General features: G+C 40.4%; 2 protein-coding genes and 1 non-coding gene across 4 annotated transcripts; 2 read left to right on the top strand and 1 right to left on the bottom strand.

Moving 5' to 3' along the window:
* The first annotated feature begins 600 nt into the window (after positions 1-600).
* card19 (caspase recruitment domain family, member 19) lies at positions 601-5,632 on the top strand. Of its 2 annotated transcripts, none has more exons than XM_061688569.1 (6): positions 601-636; positions 1,013-1,152; positions 1,905-2,061; positions 4,117-4,179; positions 4,312-4,377; positions 4,523-5,632. In XM_061688569.1, exons 1-6 carry the CDS (start codon positions 630-632, stop codon positions 4,630-4,632), a joined length of 543 nt encoding a protein of 180 aa, XP_061544553.1. In that variant the 5' UTR covers positions 601-629; the 3' UTR covers positions 4,633-5,632. The 2 variants fall into 2 exon arrangements, with proteins under 2 accessions (XP_061544553.1, XP_061544552.1); XM_061688568.1 differs by having other exon boundaries at positions 1,905-2,103.
* On the top strand, positions 5,506-5,633 carry LOC133409349 (U6atac minor spliceosomal RNA). The gene has a single exon (XR_009769397.1). It is a non-coding gene; the product is annotated as a U6atac minor spliceosomal RNA (small nuclear RNA).
* A 778-nt stretch (positions 5,634-6,411) lies between these two features.
* On the bottom strand, positions 6,412-13,333 carry ninj1 (ninjurin 1). The gene is made up of 3 exons (XM_061688570.1): positions 13,031-13,333; positions 8,143-8,380; positions 6,412-7,320 (listed from the first exon to the last, which is right to left on the bottom strand). Exons 1-3 carry the CDS (start codon positions 13,085-13,087, stop codon positions 7,178-7,180), a joined length of 438 nt encoding a protein of 145 aa, XP_061544554.1. The 5' UTR covers positions 13,088-13,333; the 3' UTR covers positions 6,412-7,177.
* Between the last annotated feature and the right edge of the window lie 1,553 nt (positions 13,334-14,886).

The following is a 14,886-nucleotide window of genomic DNA, read 5'->3' as shown; positions in this document are numbered from 1 at the left end:
AGTATTAATTACACCTGCAAAATCTAATGAGATCAAATGTGAGCGCTCTATCACAATTCTAGCCTTACAAATGCAATATTGATCACGTTTTATCTGGTGCCAGAGATACTAGAGATGTTTGCAGTTGTGTGGCAGTGTACTGAGAAGTCGTTCTTATAGATTTTCTCTTTTTTCCCCCCCAATTGGATCATAGTGTAGGTGTACCTAATAAAGTCCACCGGAGGGCATTTACAGTACGGGCCCGACGATACGACATTTCAAATATTTAAGAATACCGGTACGTCGTTACACGGCAAAATATATTTTTTTAAAAAACATCTTATTCCTCCATACTGTTTTTCATTTCGTATTTTTTCTACTGTATTTTTGACTTTACAAAGGCATTGGCGTAGGTTCAGTGAAAGTTTTCGACGCCCCTGTACGTGCTCTGTCGAACTTGTTCGAGTTTAAATAATTGAAAAATAAATATTTAATGTCGAATGTTTTACCGTTTCAGTTTCTCACTTCTGCTTTAATTTTCTTCCCATTACAAAATAACAACTCCCCGGCAGCGTTATGTTTCCGGTGGCGGCGCGGAAGCAATGACGTCAAGGGGGCGGGTCTTAAGAAAGGGCAGAAGGGACTCCAACATGGGAGGTTCGTCTCTTTCGCCGACTGGAAAAATGTGAATGTATCCGTTTACGTTAACATTTGCGCTTTAATAGCTGACGTTTTGCATTCTTACCACGAACGAGAACGAAGCGCGATGCATAATTTACTTTCTAATGACTATTCGTTCTATATAAATACTATTTTGGCGTCCCAAAAGTTCACTTGCTGTGTGTGTGGTCTGCGGTCAACTCAGATGGCCATATATTGTTTCTCTTAACTTTTAATGTCCTCTTCGTTCTAATAGAACGTGGTTTATGTAACAAAAAATTATATTTAGCAACCTATTTGTCTTTTTTTTTTTTGTGCGTGCCATTGTCTCGACTAAGCCATTTATTGGAATGAGACTTTTGTGTGTGGACAGATAGTTTCCATGAGCAGCTGACAGAGGATGGCGCTTTCCTCAGAGCAGAGAGGAGACTGGACACAGAGCTGGTGGACAAAATCATTCTCCAGCTCAACAGAATCTACCCTCAAATGCTTACAGACAAGGAGGCCACAAAGGCAAGTGCACATGATCACAAAAAGTGCACAGCATGCAGTATGTTGACTGTTTTAAGAATAATAGTGCTGTCTGTCTGTGCACTTCAGTAAGTACGTTGGATTATTAGTATTATTGCTGTATTAACTTGTAAGCAGCTGAGGGTGTCATCTGGCTGCAACCAGTGGCTTTCGCTTGGTCCCCTAAACAATTTATATTTGTAGTTCTCCAATAACCGTTGCGATATGTCAGGGGTGTCAACCTTGTTTTCATCTCGGACTGTACATAGTTATGGTTTAATTACATTTAAAATAAAAACAACAGGTTAAATATTTTCTTTTTAGGAAAGTTCAACATCAGTAGTTCTTTTTAGAGAATGAAGGATGCAGACAAGTGCAACAGTGACCGTGTGAACTATTATGCTATAAAACCATTAATAATGGCATTTGTGGCTCCATCTGAAGAGCTACTTTTATTTCCCTGTTTCTACTGGTGTTAACATATGCATGGTGTCGTTTAAAATTAGTTAATGAATTTGAAGTTATCCCAAAAGCATGTTGCTAGCCATGACGACCGCTAGCCAGAAGCTGCAATTGCACTGGGTTTGTTAACGGATGGGCTTGTGGCTAGAGCACAAGGCAGTGACACTTCTGTGCGCCAACCCTAATAATCATGCTAATTACATAATGCATTCAATCATAATTATTTTCATGGTGGATAACTAATTTAGACGTTAAGAAAAATTGTCTTCTTTCTCATTTGTGTTCCATTGTAGTTCCGAAAGTTGGACGTGCCCACGCGCGTCCGACTGGGTGAGCTCCTGACTCACTTGCAGGCTAAAGGCGAGGAAGCATGCAGGGAATTTTACAGGGCGCTTCACCTGCATGTTGAGGACGTATACTATAGCTTGCCAACACGCCTCCGTCTCCGAGGTTTGCCTCTGATACTTCTTCCATCATGTAGTAACCAAGCAAGTAAATGCACTCCTTCTTTAGCCAGTTAATTAAGGAAACAAATAACAACATGCATACAGTTGAACCTCCAAAGCCATGCGCAATCTTTTCACTTACGCTGACATCCAAATCGATTTAATTTAATTTAAAAAAATGTTGCAATCACAAAGCGTTTATTATTTACAGTCAATATTTTAAGCAACATTTTAACATTCTTACAAAGGTAGAGACAAAGTAACCACTGTATAATACAATGTATTAAAACTAAAATAAATTAAAACTAATAACTCATAATTAGGGCTGCAGCTATCGAATAGTTGTAGAATATTCTATTGGATGAAATTGATTTTGCATTATTAAACACAATGATGTGCATATGAGGCACATGTATTATTTTTGTCCACTTGGTGTCGCCATCCTTATGTTGTATTTGTCTAGTAATGCCGCAATCAGATACTGATGAGTATAGTAGTATCTGTTATTTTAAGTGTGTATGACTTTAATAGGCGAGGCCTGGTTTGGTGAGTGACACGAGCATCAATGAGTGAGAGGGTAGAGTTGGCTAGCTGTTAATTGGCTAACCCGTTCGCCAGTCTGCGTGTTGAGTGACTCGGCGAGAGTTGTGACTAGTGATGAGCAGGTGAAGCCCCACGAATCACTTTGGCTTGGCCAATGCTTCCTCCGAAAAGTTCACTTCTCGATTCCTCATTGAACGCTGACTCCTGCGATCTGGCGTTCAAATGAACAAATGACAGGCAATGCCATATTTGATTAGATTCAATTTTGTCATTGGATGAAGTACGGAGACAGCAAAATGTAGTTTAGCTTCTCCACAGAAGTACAGAGAGCAGAAAGTGGAAAATGTGTGTATTTGAATGGAAGTAGAATATAAGTAAAAAGATATCCTATGTATACAGTATAAAATAAGATATTGTTAGTAAACAGAGAATAGACGATATAAAATAAGATATTGTTAGTAAACAGAGAATAGCCTCGCACCCCGGCCCCGTTGGGGTACTGGCACGATGAAGGGCTGCAAATTGCCCCCGGGCTGTGGGTTGGACACCACGCTGTAGTACATATGTAAAGTTATGGCCCATATTGAGTAAATGTGGGCCACACAAAAATGGAGGATGACCCGCAAATGGCCCCCAGGCCATAGGTTGAGACCACAGCTGCAGGATAAGTGCAAATGTTGTAAATAGGTCCGGCCGCACAAAATGGGAGGACCGGCTGCAAATGACCCCTTGGCCATAGGTTGAACACCACTGCTGTCAGAAGCGCAAAGCCGTGTAACAAGTTATATTGAGAAAATGCGGGCCATACAAAAATGGGGGATGGCCCCCAGGCCATAGGTAGGACACCACTGCTGTTGGACAAGTGCAGAGCCTTTTCAAGGGTTATATTGAGTACATGCGGGTGTTGCTAGAAGGTAATGAACTCTTAGGCCCACTACACTACTGTATGATTTGTCAGTAATGATGGTTGGACTTTTAACTACTGTGAATGTTACATTTAAAAGGCCGTAGATCATTTTCTGTGGAGATCAGGACATGGGTTGTAATTCCATTTTTGTGTGTGTGGGGGTGCTGCACGTGTGTAGGAATCTTCGTAGGCGTAGGTGCAACGTAGCGCAAATAAGTCTTTGATGAACTGTCACCGTGGTCTATTTTCGGCAACCTCAGAAAAGCTACAGTCGAAGAGCCGCCACCGGCGTATAGTATGTCGGGAAAAAAAGCTTTTGATAACTTTTAATGTCCCAGGTGTTGAGATGGTACTGACCAAGTTTGAAGTCAATCGGATGAAATCTGTCGGACAAGTTCGCAAAAGTGTGACACCTGTAAATTTTCCCAAAAATTACCTTTATGATAAACGTATTTTTATGCCATAAGTGATACCACTTTGTGGTGGCAGCACAAAAAGAGAAAATGTTGAACTCCAAATTGTAGCAATTTGTGGGCATTGGTCTTTGGAAGTTCCACTGTATTCCTACAGTTTACACCACCAAAATCAAAATCATCACTTTGTCTCCAGATTCTGTTGATCCTATCACATTTCCAAGTGCCTATAAAGAGAGACATGTTATGAATGACAAAGGTAAGAGAAATACAATGAATGAATGTAGTCTGGGCAATGGAGGATCCCACTATTTGCTATAGTTTTCTATGCTTTTATCAATGAAATCATTGAATAAATTCAACAATGCCACTCAAAACTACCTCTTTCTAGGTCCCCTCTTCTTTATAAGCTGCTTCAGTGTTGCAGTTGGACTGGCATTAGTCTATTACTTAGGTGGTAAGGAGCTATTTTTTGTATTGCTTATATTCTTTTGATAAGCATGCGTCTAATAGCAGGACGTATTTTTTTTCTTTTTTTAAAAAGATGTCCAAGTTGTTCTATGTGGTCAAGTGTCACCATAGAGGCTGTCCTTGTTCCATAGAAGCCAAAGTGACTGGAGGAAGTGGGGCCCTTGGGATGGCCGCTTTGGGTTTGAAAAGAAAAGCCAGCGAGGTTCTTGTATGGTACACAGAAGAAAGTTTCAAGAAGTAAGGATCGACTGACCCTCTGGGGCCACGGGCTGCAGCAAACCTTCATTTGAACCAAAACAGAGCACCATAATTTGCCTTTCAAGTGGTCAATACTGTTTTTTTTTTTTAAAAAACACATTTGTATTTATTAGTTTAGGGGTCCAAAATAAGAATGAGGGGGGAACATTTGGGTCTACAGTTGGCACTTTGCTTATATTTGATAGAGGTAAAAAAAATAAAAATAAACACTATAATTTCTATAAACTTTAAATGTGCAAATATTGTAAATACAATATGCGGTCTTGTTTTTTAATGCACCCATTTTAACTCGGTCTATTAACTTTGTATTTAATTGAATGAGTTCATTATTTTGATGTCAAACCAAAAAAAAAAGTTCTGCGCAAACTTCAACATAAACAATTTGGTACTTTGTTGCCCTCGTGTGGTAAAGAGAGTACATTAACAAAGACAGTCTGTTCAGGCGGGTTTAAAACGCGATTCGCGAAGATATATACTGTCTGTTTTTTTTAAAGTGCCTAGTCGTATAAAGAGATAAAATAAAGTAATACCAATTAGTGACTTTATATTTAGATAAGAAGTACGACTGTTCTCCAATGCGCGCTGCAGTCACGTGACTTCCCTTATGTGCCTTCACTAGCCAATCACTTCCAGCTCCTGTGCGCAGTGCATCATGGGTGTCACTGTAAACTGGAAAAATAAATAAATTCTAAAGGAAAACACAAACGACTTATAGAAAAGAAGAACGTACAGTGTAAAGAAAGATTTATTTTTTCTTATCGTTTTGCAAAAGTTAATTTGGTATTGCTAGCACCGTAAGTGAACAGTAACCGCCTGGGTGTGACTATAAAACGCCATAATGCTGAGTGTAGTAATTGTGTTGTATGAAAGGAGAGAAGGTTAGCACTCCCCTTGACAAGGATGGAAATGGCCCCTGTGGCCTGCAACACATATACGGTTAAGGCTTTGCCACCTACTTCGTGGCATCTCTAACCAAGTTTTTTGTTGTTTTCGGATCGTTTAACATTACGCGCTATTATCAATTGTTTTAGCAGTTAATCTAAATTCAGGGAGAGTTGTGAGGTTGTCTTTTTTTTATTGTTTTTTGCCGCAGCCAGTGGAAGCACCAAATTGCTATGAGCAATGAACGTTCAGCATCAATGTATTGGAAGTTTCTGTTATTTTATCATTTTACTCAGCAGACTGCTGCACAGATATCGTCCACACAGTTTGCCTTAAGAAATATTTTAGTTTCTAAATTGCATCCCCAATTATTGGTTAACTATTTGCTACAACAATTTGACATTTCTACACTCGAGTGCCTTTTGTCAACATTAAATGAAAAAAGTACAAAATACCGCCTTGTAATGACTGGATTTACCCCCAAATGAAACTGAAAATATTTGTAATATTAATGAGGCGTATCTCAGGCTCTTGTAAATAAAGTAAAAAGCAAAACAAAGAAGCACTTATCGAGGAAACAGTAGCTATGATAATTGACGCTATAATGATGCTTTGGGAAATTATACAGAAGCAGTTCTATCACATGTATGGTGTATTTCTTTTATGTTTTATTTGTCTATGTTATTGTGCAGTTGGCTGGTCATATTTTCTGTCTGTGTGAGGTTGACATTTTAAGTTTCCTGTGCCTGCTTGCATTTTCTTTTCTTTGTCATGTAAAGAGGCCTTAATTAAATGTACAAGTGCCACTTTGGTCCTCTGAACTATGTACATTCTAACATGAATAAACACACAAGAAACAAAATGATCATATTTGTTCGTTTTGATCATATCTTTAATTTAAAATAGTCGTCACAGTATGTATTAGGTCATATAGTAAAAGCTGAAAGATTTTAGCGCTTAGAAAATTCTATAAAAACACAAACTCCAAATAAAAGAACAGACACTTTAAGGCTTTAACTAAAATATGCATTACTCAGATTAAATACACAGTAGTGGTTCCATAGCACATACAGTATACAATAAAATAAGTAGCTCCATCTCTTGGTTGATGCTTAAAAGAGTAAACGGATTATTTTTTCCACAAACGAAGCATCAAGTGTAAAAAAATTTTCAGTTTAGTTGAGACATGCAGTCAGGCAAAAGCTCTTAGAAGCGTGTTTGGGATGATGTATGATGGCATCACTCACTAATTTCAAAAACATCCAGTGCTTAACAGTAACACTAACAGAGTGTTTGTATGAAAAGGCAGTTGTTTAGTCACAGTGACCTGAGCATGATATTAATAATGAAAAAAAAAAAAAAGTTTATTTAAAAATAAAAACACAGCAGTAAAACTCAATACTGACCACAGTTAGAAAACCAACACAGTCATTGTAAGGTGGATTGTGTTCACCTGACCGAGTCATTTGATCCTCGGCGTACATTTGCTCTCCTCGAGCCTGCGAGGTCAAATTCCAGAACAAACGCTTCTGTGTGTGCGTTTGCCAGACAGTTTGTAGGCAGAGTAAATAGGTTGTCCGTGAGTGCAAATGTATTTCTGGTAAATCCACCGGCCAGATAGACGATAAATGGTCAATTGTTTGAGGTCATTTATTGACGTTGGGCCTCTGGACGCCGAAGGCTGTGATGAAGACATTGACCACGACAATGACAAACACGAAGGCTGTGGCCATATTCTCCATGACGTTCAACCTGTAGTGCATGCGTTCATCATTCAGGTTCCACTTCACTGCAAGAGATATGAATTGTAGCGTTATCACTGTCGTCGTCCACCAAAGGGCAGTAAAGAACTGGTAAGGCTGCAATTGCTGAGGCTGTAATATTAATTAATCCAGTGTTTTCCTTCCAAATAATTATTAGCTTGCCCCTTTTTTTTTTTTTGCATACTGACTTAGTAGGACCACACTGATTTCACTTTTAAACTTTTTTTTCAAACATCACACGAACAGCCCCCAGTCTTTCCTCTTGACCACTCTTTAGTTAATACTCTGAAACAGTCAAAACAGTATGTAAAGAGATCCAATAGAAGAACTCCATCAAACATTCTAGTATTTGACTGATATTGTCAGAAGGAGAATCATTTGTAGTAATAATACAAATATTGCTATATTTGTATTGTCGTGTTTGTCGTCGGCAGTGGTATAGAACTGCACTGCAGCATACTGAGAACTGTTTCTAATATTGCTAATGGAATTGCAAAATTAATACCAACCTGGCAGTGTCACAAGAGGGCATTCTAAATCTAAATGTTAAACCTAAACAAAAATGGAAATGTCAAATGTAAATCAGAATCTTAAATCTAAATGTTAAATATAAATAGAAATGATAAATATAAATGTTTCAGGTGAAACTAAATAATATATTACAACGAAAAATCTAAAATACAAAAAACTATTAAAAAAAATACATTTATTACAAGCGGCATGCCATACTTATCGTTTCAAGTGGACAATGCAACTTGCGGTTTATTGAGATAGAAGTTTTTGTAAGAGGAGCCGCTTGCAGCGAAAGCAACAGACACACATTTACAACAAAACAACCACAATCCTACCGATGAAAATGAGCAGAATTCCCACTAAGATTTGCAGGATGAGGGAGATGCTGATGAGAATGATGAGCGGTGTGTAAAAGGAGAAGGCTGGGCCTTGCTCCAGCACGGCCTTCAACTGCGAGGCATTGGCCATGAGCAGAGCCACATCCAGCATGCTCTGTGCCACGCTCTTCTTATTGGCATAATGGTTCATGTTCATGGGTCTCCTTGGCCTCATCTGGTTGTCATGCAGTGGAACCTGGAACATGAAAACCATATGCGTGAGGACCTTGATACAGTGGAGGTTCCAAGTTAGACGTTCAACCAACATTGTCAGGGGGGAAATGTATACCTCTAATGTCATAAAAACCTGGAGTATTAGCCACCATTTTGACATAAATACCAGGAAAACTTGATGAAGAATTGTTATGAAGGATCCAAAATGTGGAGTGTCTAATAAACAAAAAGCATGCAAATCCATTTTATATAACGTACAAACCATGACAAAGAAGGTGTGACAGTGTTTTTTGAATAACTTGAGTTTAAAGTGAATTCAGTGTTTCTAAATACATTATACGTTTGAAGGTAATTGCTGAAAACATGCAGCGACAGAACAATGTCGTACTCGATTGTGGAGATAGAGCGAAACTGTTTTTCACCATTTCGGTTTTCAGTTTTTCAGCATGAGCGGCTCCACCCGCATCATATAAGAACTTGAGCGCCTTCTTTCGCATCAGCGGTTATCCGACGCAATTGTGACATGAGAAAATGCAAAAACGCATTTTTTTTTTAACTTCTTTTCACTCTTGTTAATTGATAAAATGATCCTTAAAACATTGCCTGTGCAACTAATTAAGTTTTTATGATGGGGAAATGTGATGCTGGAACCCCCCTATTATGATACTTACGGGAAAAAAAAATAAATCCAGGAATGAATTGTGTTCAACTTAAAAAGTTCCACAGTATTCAGTTTTCAACTGGACAATCAACTTTCGATTGTGCTATTAAAATAGAAAATGATCTCAAGCACAATGTACTTGGAAGTACGGTTTTAGTTTCATTTCCTCAGAGAATTTGGGGGTTATTTTTTTGGCTGATGGAATTTCCTAAGAGTCATCAGCATCTGTGTTTATTGGCACATATGTTGACTTTTATTAGTCCCCTAAAGAAGGATCTCAATGATTTCCCTCTGTTATGGACTTGCCTCAAAAATTTGAAATGTCTGTTCTACAACCACAATCAGTACTATATTATTAAATACATCTCTGATAAAACTGAGAATTATTATTTTGGAAAGGCAGATGTTTTTGTTTTTTTTTTTATATATACATAAATACAGTTTTGAATCTCGATTGTGCAGATGTGCCACAGCAAAGCAATTGTGAATGAATCATTCTATCTTGCTATCTTAGATAGTCTGCCCTTACTTCATTTACTGGGTAATTGAAACAATGCCAGGAGGTGGCCTATATATATTTCTTGTACCGGGTTTGTACAATCAAGTTCTGGTGTGAACCCGTCCTTGACCCGAGACAGAGAAATTGATTGGTCTTGCTGTCTACCTGCCGCCGTGTTCGTTGGCTCGTACAGAATACACTAGTGCAGTTTTGTGTTGATGGAACATACTATCTTGGCTATATGATGCCCTTCGGTTCCCTTACAGCGCAACCCAAAGTATTATGACATTGTCTCAATATTCTTCAGTGGCTATAATTAACAGCGATCGCCACTCTACTATCCTACCTCCTGAAGAAGAACCATAATAAGGTACTTAACAAACAATAACTGTTCAATTTCCCACAACATCATTGATGTTTCCTCCCACAATGCCTTTGTGATATGCAAGGAGCGCAACTTGAAAGTGTTCCTAGAGCAGCTGGCCCTTGTTACAACACTCATTGAAGAAGGGAGCAAGTCCTCCATACAGAAGCATTTGCAGCAGTTTGTGAAAAGCGTTCATCAGAAGGCACGATCACGCAATCAGCCAGAGGATCCAGCCACTGCTCCGACTGGGCGAAGTAAGAGGGAGAGGTGCCAGATCGGCCCACGAAAGGACTTTAAACACATACTGCTGTATGTGTAAGAATGATATCTGTCAAGTCTGTATCTTGATAAGCGTGCCACAGTTTGACCTGGACGACAAAGACGATGCAGAATATAGTAAATAAACAACTGTAGTGTAATATTTAATTCCAGAGAATGGAATTCTTAATGAAAAAAATATTAGTTTGCCCAAACAAATACAAACTTTTTCAAATCTGGTTGTTATAACTGGTCATCAGACATATAAGATGACAAATACAAACAGTAGATTCAAGCATTGCACAAGTATGTTTATCCTAATGTACTGTTATGTTTTCTTGGTTGGGAAAACCCTTGCGGAAGTCAAATTACTCTTGAGCTGATACCAAAACTACACTGTACACTGTCATGACCCACAAGATCACTGTTCTGCTTTCGTTACAGGGGTCAAATAATGTCGTAAAAGCTACATCCTTTTTTTAGAGCTGGGTGGGTTCATTTAATACTAAGTGGGCTCCACCCACAGACAGGGGCAGTTAGCCAAACATGTGCCTCACGTACAACACTGAACAAACTCAGACGCTCAGGTTGTTGGTGAATAACAGCAAATGCAAATTGAAATGTGGTATTTTGCCCATTTTGTAAAGTTTAGTGATTGGAATGGTCATTCCAGCCAGGAAGAGGCCATGCACATACTTCCTTGTTTTGTATGCCCATAAACTTACATAAGAGGAAGCCCTGATCACTGGCAACAGGACAAGTTCTGCATAGATGTCAAGGTTTCATCTGCACTGAGCACACAGCAGCAGTTCAACAAGGGCCTGCCTTGTGCTACGGCTGACACCACCAAATAGTGGAGACCAGAGTTCCACAGTCATGTCTCTAGTTCCTTTTCACTTCCTTCTCTTCGTAATCGTCTTTCTGCTTTTCTTCTCCTGCGCTGTTGACTTTGGAGAGAGCCTTTGTCAAGAACTTGGACTGGATTCTTCCTGTCCGCTTGTAAAACCTCCGGGACATAGTGAGGGATTAACGTCTCCATCCATCCATCCATTTTGTGAGCCACTTCTCCTCACACGGCTCGCGGGAGTGCTGGAGCCTATCCCAGCTATCTTTGGGCGGGAGGCGGGGTACACCCTGAACTGGTCGCCAGCCAATCGCAGGGCACGTAGAAACAAACAACCATTCGCACTCACATTCACACCTACGAGCAATTTAGAGTCTCCAATTCATGCATGTTTTTGGGATGTGGGAGGAAACCGGAGTGCCCGGAGAAAACCCACGCAGGCACGGGGAGAAAATGCAAACTCCACACAGCCGGGGCCGGGGATTGAACCCCGGTCCTCAGAACTGTGAGGCAGACGCTCTAAGCAGTCGTCCACTGTGCCTGCATTACGGCTCCAATAAAAGTCAATTAGCATATATAATTTGTAAAATATTTAAAGGCATATGAAAGGCATGACAGAAATCAAAGTGATTATTATCCAGCCATCCATTTTCTGAGCCGCTTATCCCCACTAGGGTCGCGGGAGTGCTAGAGCCTATCCCAGCTGTCATCAGGCAGGAGGCGGGGTACACCCTGAACTGGTTGCCAGCCAATCGCAGGGCACATACAAACAAAACAACCATTCGCACTCACATTCACACCTAGGGGCAATTTAGAGACTTCAATTAACCTACCAGATTTTGAACACAAACAGTGCAGCGACTAATGTACGCAGACAATATTGGAATACTCACAGGCATATGTCCTATTCTGACTCCATTTTAATGCCACCCGGTGTCTAAGTCACACAATAATGAATTGTACAATATTGTGTTACGAGAGTGGTACAGAACGAACTGAACTCATCATCTCAAGACACCAATGTATTTACTCAATACGAATACCGGATTGACAGAATGGACAGTTTCTACGGTACCATGCAAATATGCACCAGAGTGTAGGGGTTCTCAAACTTACAGGGGAGAACTTTTTCATGGACCCCTGCATAATCCTAACGCCAAATGCCAAAGGCGAAAACAAGATCGTAATATTACGATAACAAATTCATTTTTTTCCTTCAAACACAAGGTTGTAATTATATGAGAAAAAAGTCATTTGCCCCCCAAAATATTTTTTTTTATTTTATGTTATTAAAGTCAATGTTTACCAAGGGAAGAAAGTCATATTTTAACAAGTGAATTTAAAAAAATGCAACTTTATTCTTGTACTAACACACCTTTCATTCAGGAAAAGATCGCTTTATTCTGTAAAACACAGGTCTATGTTCTCCAAAATAAAAAGCCCCCCCCCCCCCCCTAGAAAATAGAGCTGTATGCCTAAAACGCAAAACAACAAAAACTTTCCAAGAATGTCAGATTTATGTGACACGTCACAATCATATCAGCCCTTTTAATTGGTTCAAAGCTACAGTAGTTTTCTCTTTCCCTAAATGTAGGTATGCCCTTTACAAAATGGACAAAATGTACTGTACAACTTCATTTTTTAGGTAAATAGTTTTTGGGAGCCTCAAGTATGGCTCGTTTAAGAACTGCTGAGCTACTGTAGCAGTGACTCCATGGGCAACATATGGATGAGATCACAGCAATCTGATTGGATGCTTCTTTTTCCAGCGAGTACTGATGACATCATTGTGGCGTCACTGCCTCTCCAATATGTTAAAATTGCACGTGTATTTTACATAGACTGACATATACAATACAATTTATTGAACATTAAAAATGTGATTCAACTAATATATAAGGCCCTTTTAAACACACCCGGCCACAACCACCCGGTGACCACCGGGTATTCCATAGCACTCTGCGCGGAGCCCCGCCGGTTTCTCCCTATGCGGTTTATCCCCTCACACGGCTCTATGGAGGTCCGCTAACGGTACCGCCTTACCTCCGCCTCGCCGTTCCGGTCGGCGTCGCCGTTCATTTCCAAATTATCTGTGGCCATCTCCGACAAACGATCAGCCTGGCAGCACTGAAAGGGGAACGTGTCTTAATCCAGGAATGGTGGAACGGCGGCGGTGGTCGAGTGTGTGGGGGTCACGGTCACGGTCCGTGGATTTATAACGCTGTGGTGACGACAGAAGCGCTAAAGACAACATCCCACCCCGACTACACCCACTAGTTTCCCTTTTCAGCCTCCCTCCTCTTTCTCTCTTTTTCCTCACCAGAAAAGAAAAAGAGGAGTAATGTTTCCACGACTGGGGTTAGTTTGACTTCCTTCCCACGACATTGACAACCAGCGCGCGGCTCTTTGCTGCCACCTAGTGGACATCACGCGATATTGCAGCCACACACACTGATTTTCTTTTTTTTCTTTTTATTTCATTTTTTTTTCACTTTCACTTTCCGAATATGTTGTTAGTTTCCCCACACGTTTTGAAAGGTAACACACAAGAGCAGCTGGCATTGGGTGACAATGGGATGATCACGTGACTGCGTTTAGCCACACTTTCAAATTTTATAGTCCCACGGTCTCCAGGGTGATCGAAACAAGCGAGAGTGACCCCTTAAAATGTTAAAAAAAAAAAAGTCCTGTGTCCAAAGTGTGGCCCGTGGGCTAGTTGCATACCGCAGTTAAACTTATGCTTGCCCCCGTTCAAACGTTTACTTTCAACCCTGTCTCTTAATAAAACTAATCTTCATCCAAAAAAAAAAAAATCTGTCAGCACAGTACAGTTTTCTGAGATGAAGCCTGTGGGTACTAATCACTTAGGATATTTTTATCTACATTGGATTGGGTTAGCGTGATTAATAATGTAAAGGTTTAGAATATGGAAGCAGCCAAGTCATCATCAGCTTTTTCAGTACATGCGAGCCTCAGCGGAAGAACTTCAGTAACCCTTGTATTAGCAGAACTTGGAAGGCGATAGTAGTTATGGTTGTGATTTTTTGGGGGTGTTATGTCTTATTGTAGGCGGAGACATCCATTGTGTGTGGGCCTGAGGCTCTGTGGCAAAAAATAGCTCACCAGTGACGGAACATTGTGATTTCCTAGGAGTGATTATTTGACAATGTAAACACACACAGAGATTTATAGGAATGAAGTGTTGCATATTGATATTGATCTGTTGTACCCTGTTACATCATTGTTGATAATGATTGTGAGAAACCATTAACATGATCAGTGTTTTTACATTGATGAATATTATTAATTACTCATAATAGTTTCCATTTTGGGACATCATGTTTTACAACATTGCAGACTGATGTCACTTTGTGTGTATGTAGGACAGATGCTGAATGTAATTTTTTATTTTTATTTTTAAAACTTGCCATTCACTCTCCACAGGTTTTCCACGTGTGTGTGTGTGAGAGAGAGAGAGAGAGAGAGAGAGAGAGAGAGAGAGAGGGGGGGGGGGGTTGCCTTGCTTTACCAAACCTGTTCCGGCACCATCAGGGCTGACACTCCATTTTGAGGGAGCCGCGTAAAAACCGGATTGGACTATTCGGGCGTGGGCTTTTGCGCCGGGAAATGGTCCACTTTTTCCAACCTCCGCTTTAGGCCGTGTGGGGAGGGGCGGGAAGTGTGCCGCAGTGAGCATAATCTGGTAAAGGCTTCTATCCTCCTGCACTGCGCTCCAGGATGTCACTGGTGGGAGAAAAGTGCGTGCGGTCGTGGGAGAGGATGGTGAGCTCGTGCTGTTTCCACCCGGACGCCGGCTGTTTATTTGCGGGTGTGTCTCTGAGCGTGGCGTCTGCGCACGTCCCGCGGTGTACGCAGGGATTAGTGCGTAGCAAGTCCTA

The sequence above is a fragment of the Phycodurus eques genome, chromosome 10 (genome assembly GCF_024500275.1).
Source record: "Phycodurus eques isolate BA_2022a chromosome 10, UOR_Pequ_1.1, whole genome shotgun sequence".
In the NCBI taxonomy this organism is placed as follows: Eukaryota; Metazoa; Chordata; class Actinopteri; order Syngnathiformes; family Syngnathidae; genus Phycodurus; species Phycodurus eques.
Note: the sequence above shows the minus strand (reverse complement) of the source record. Positions and strands in the feature narration are given on the sequence as shown.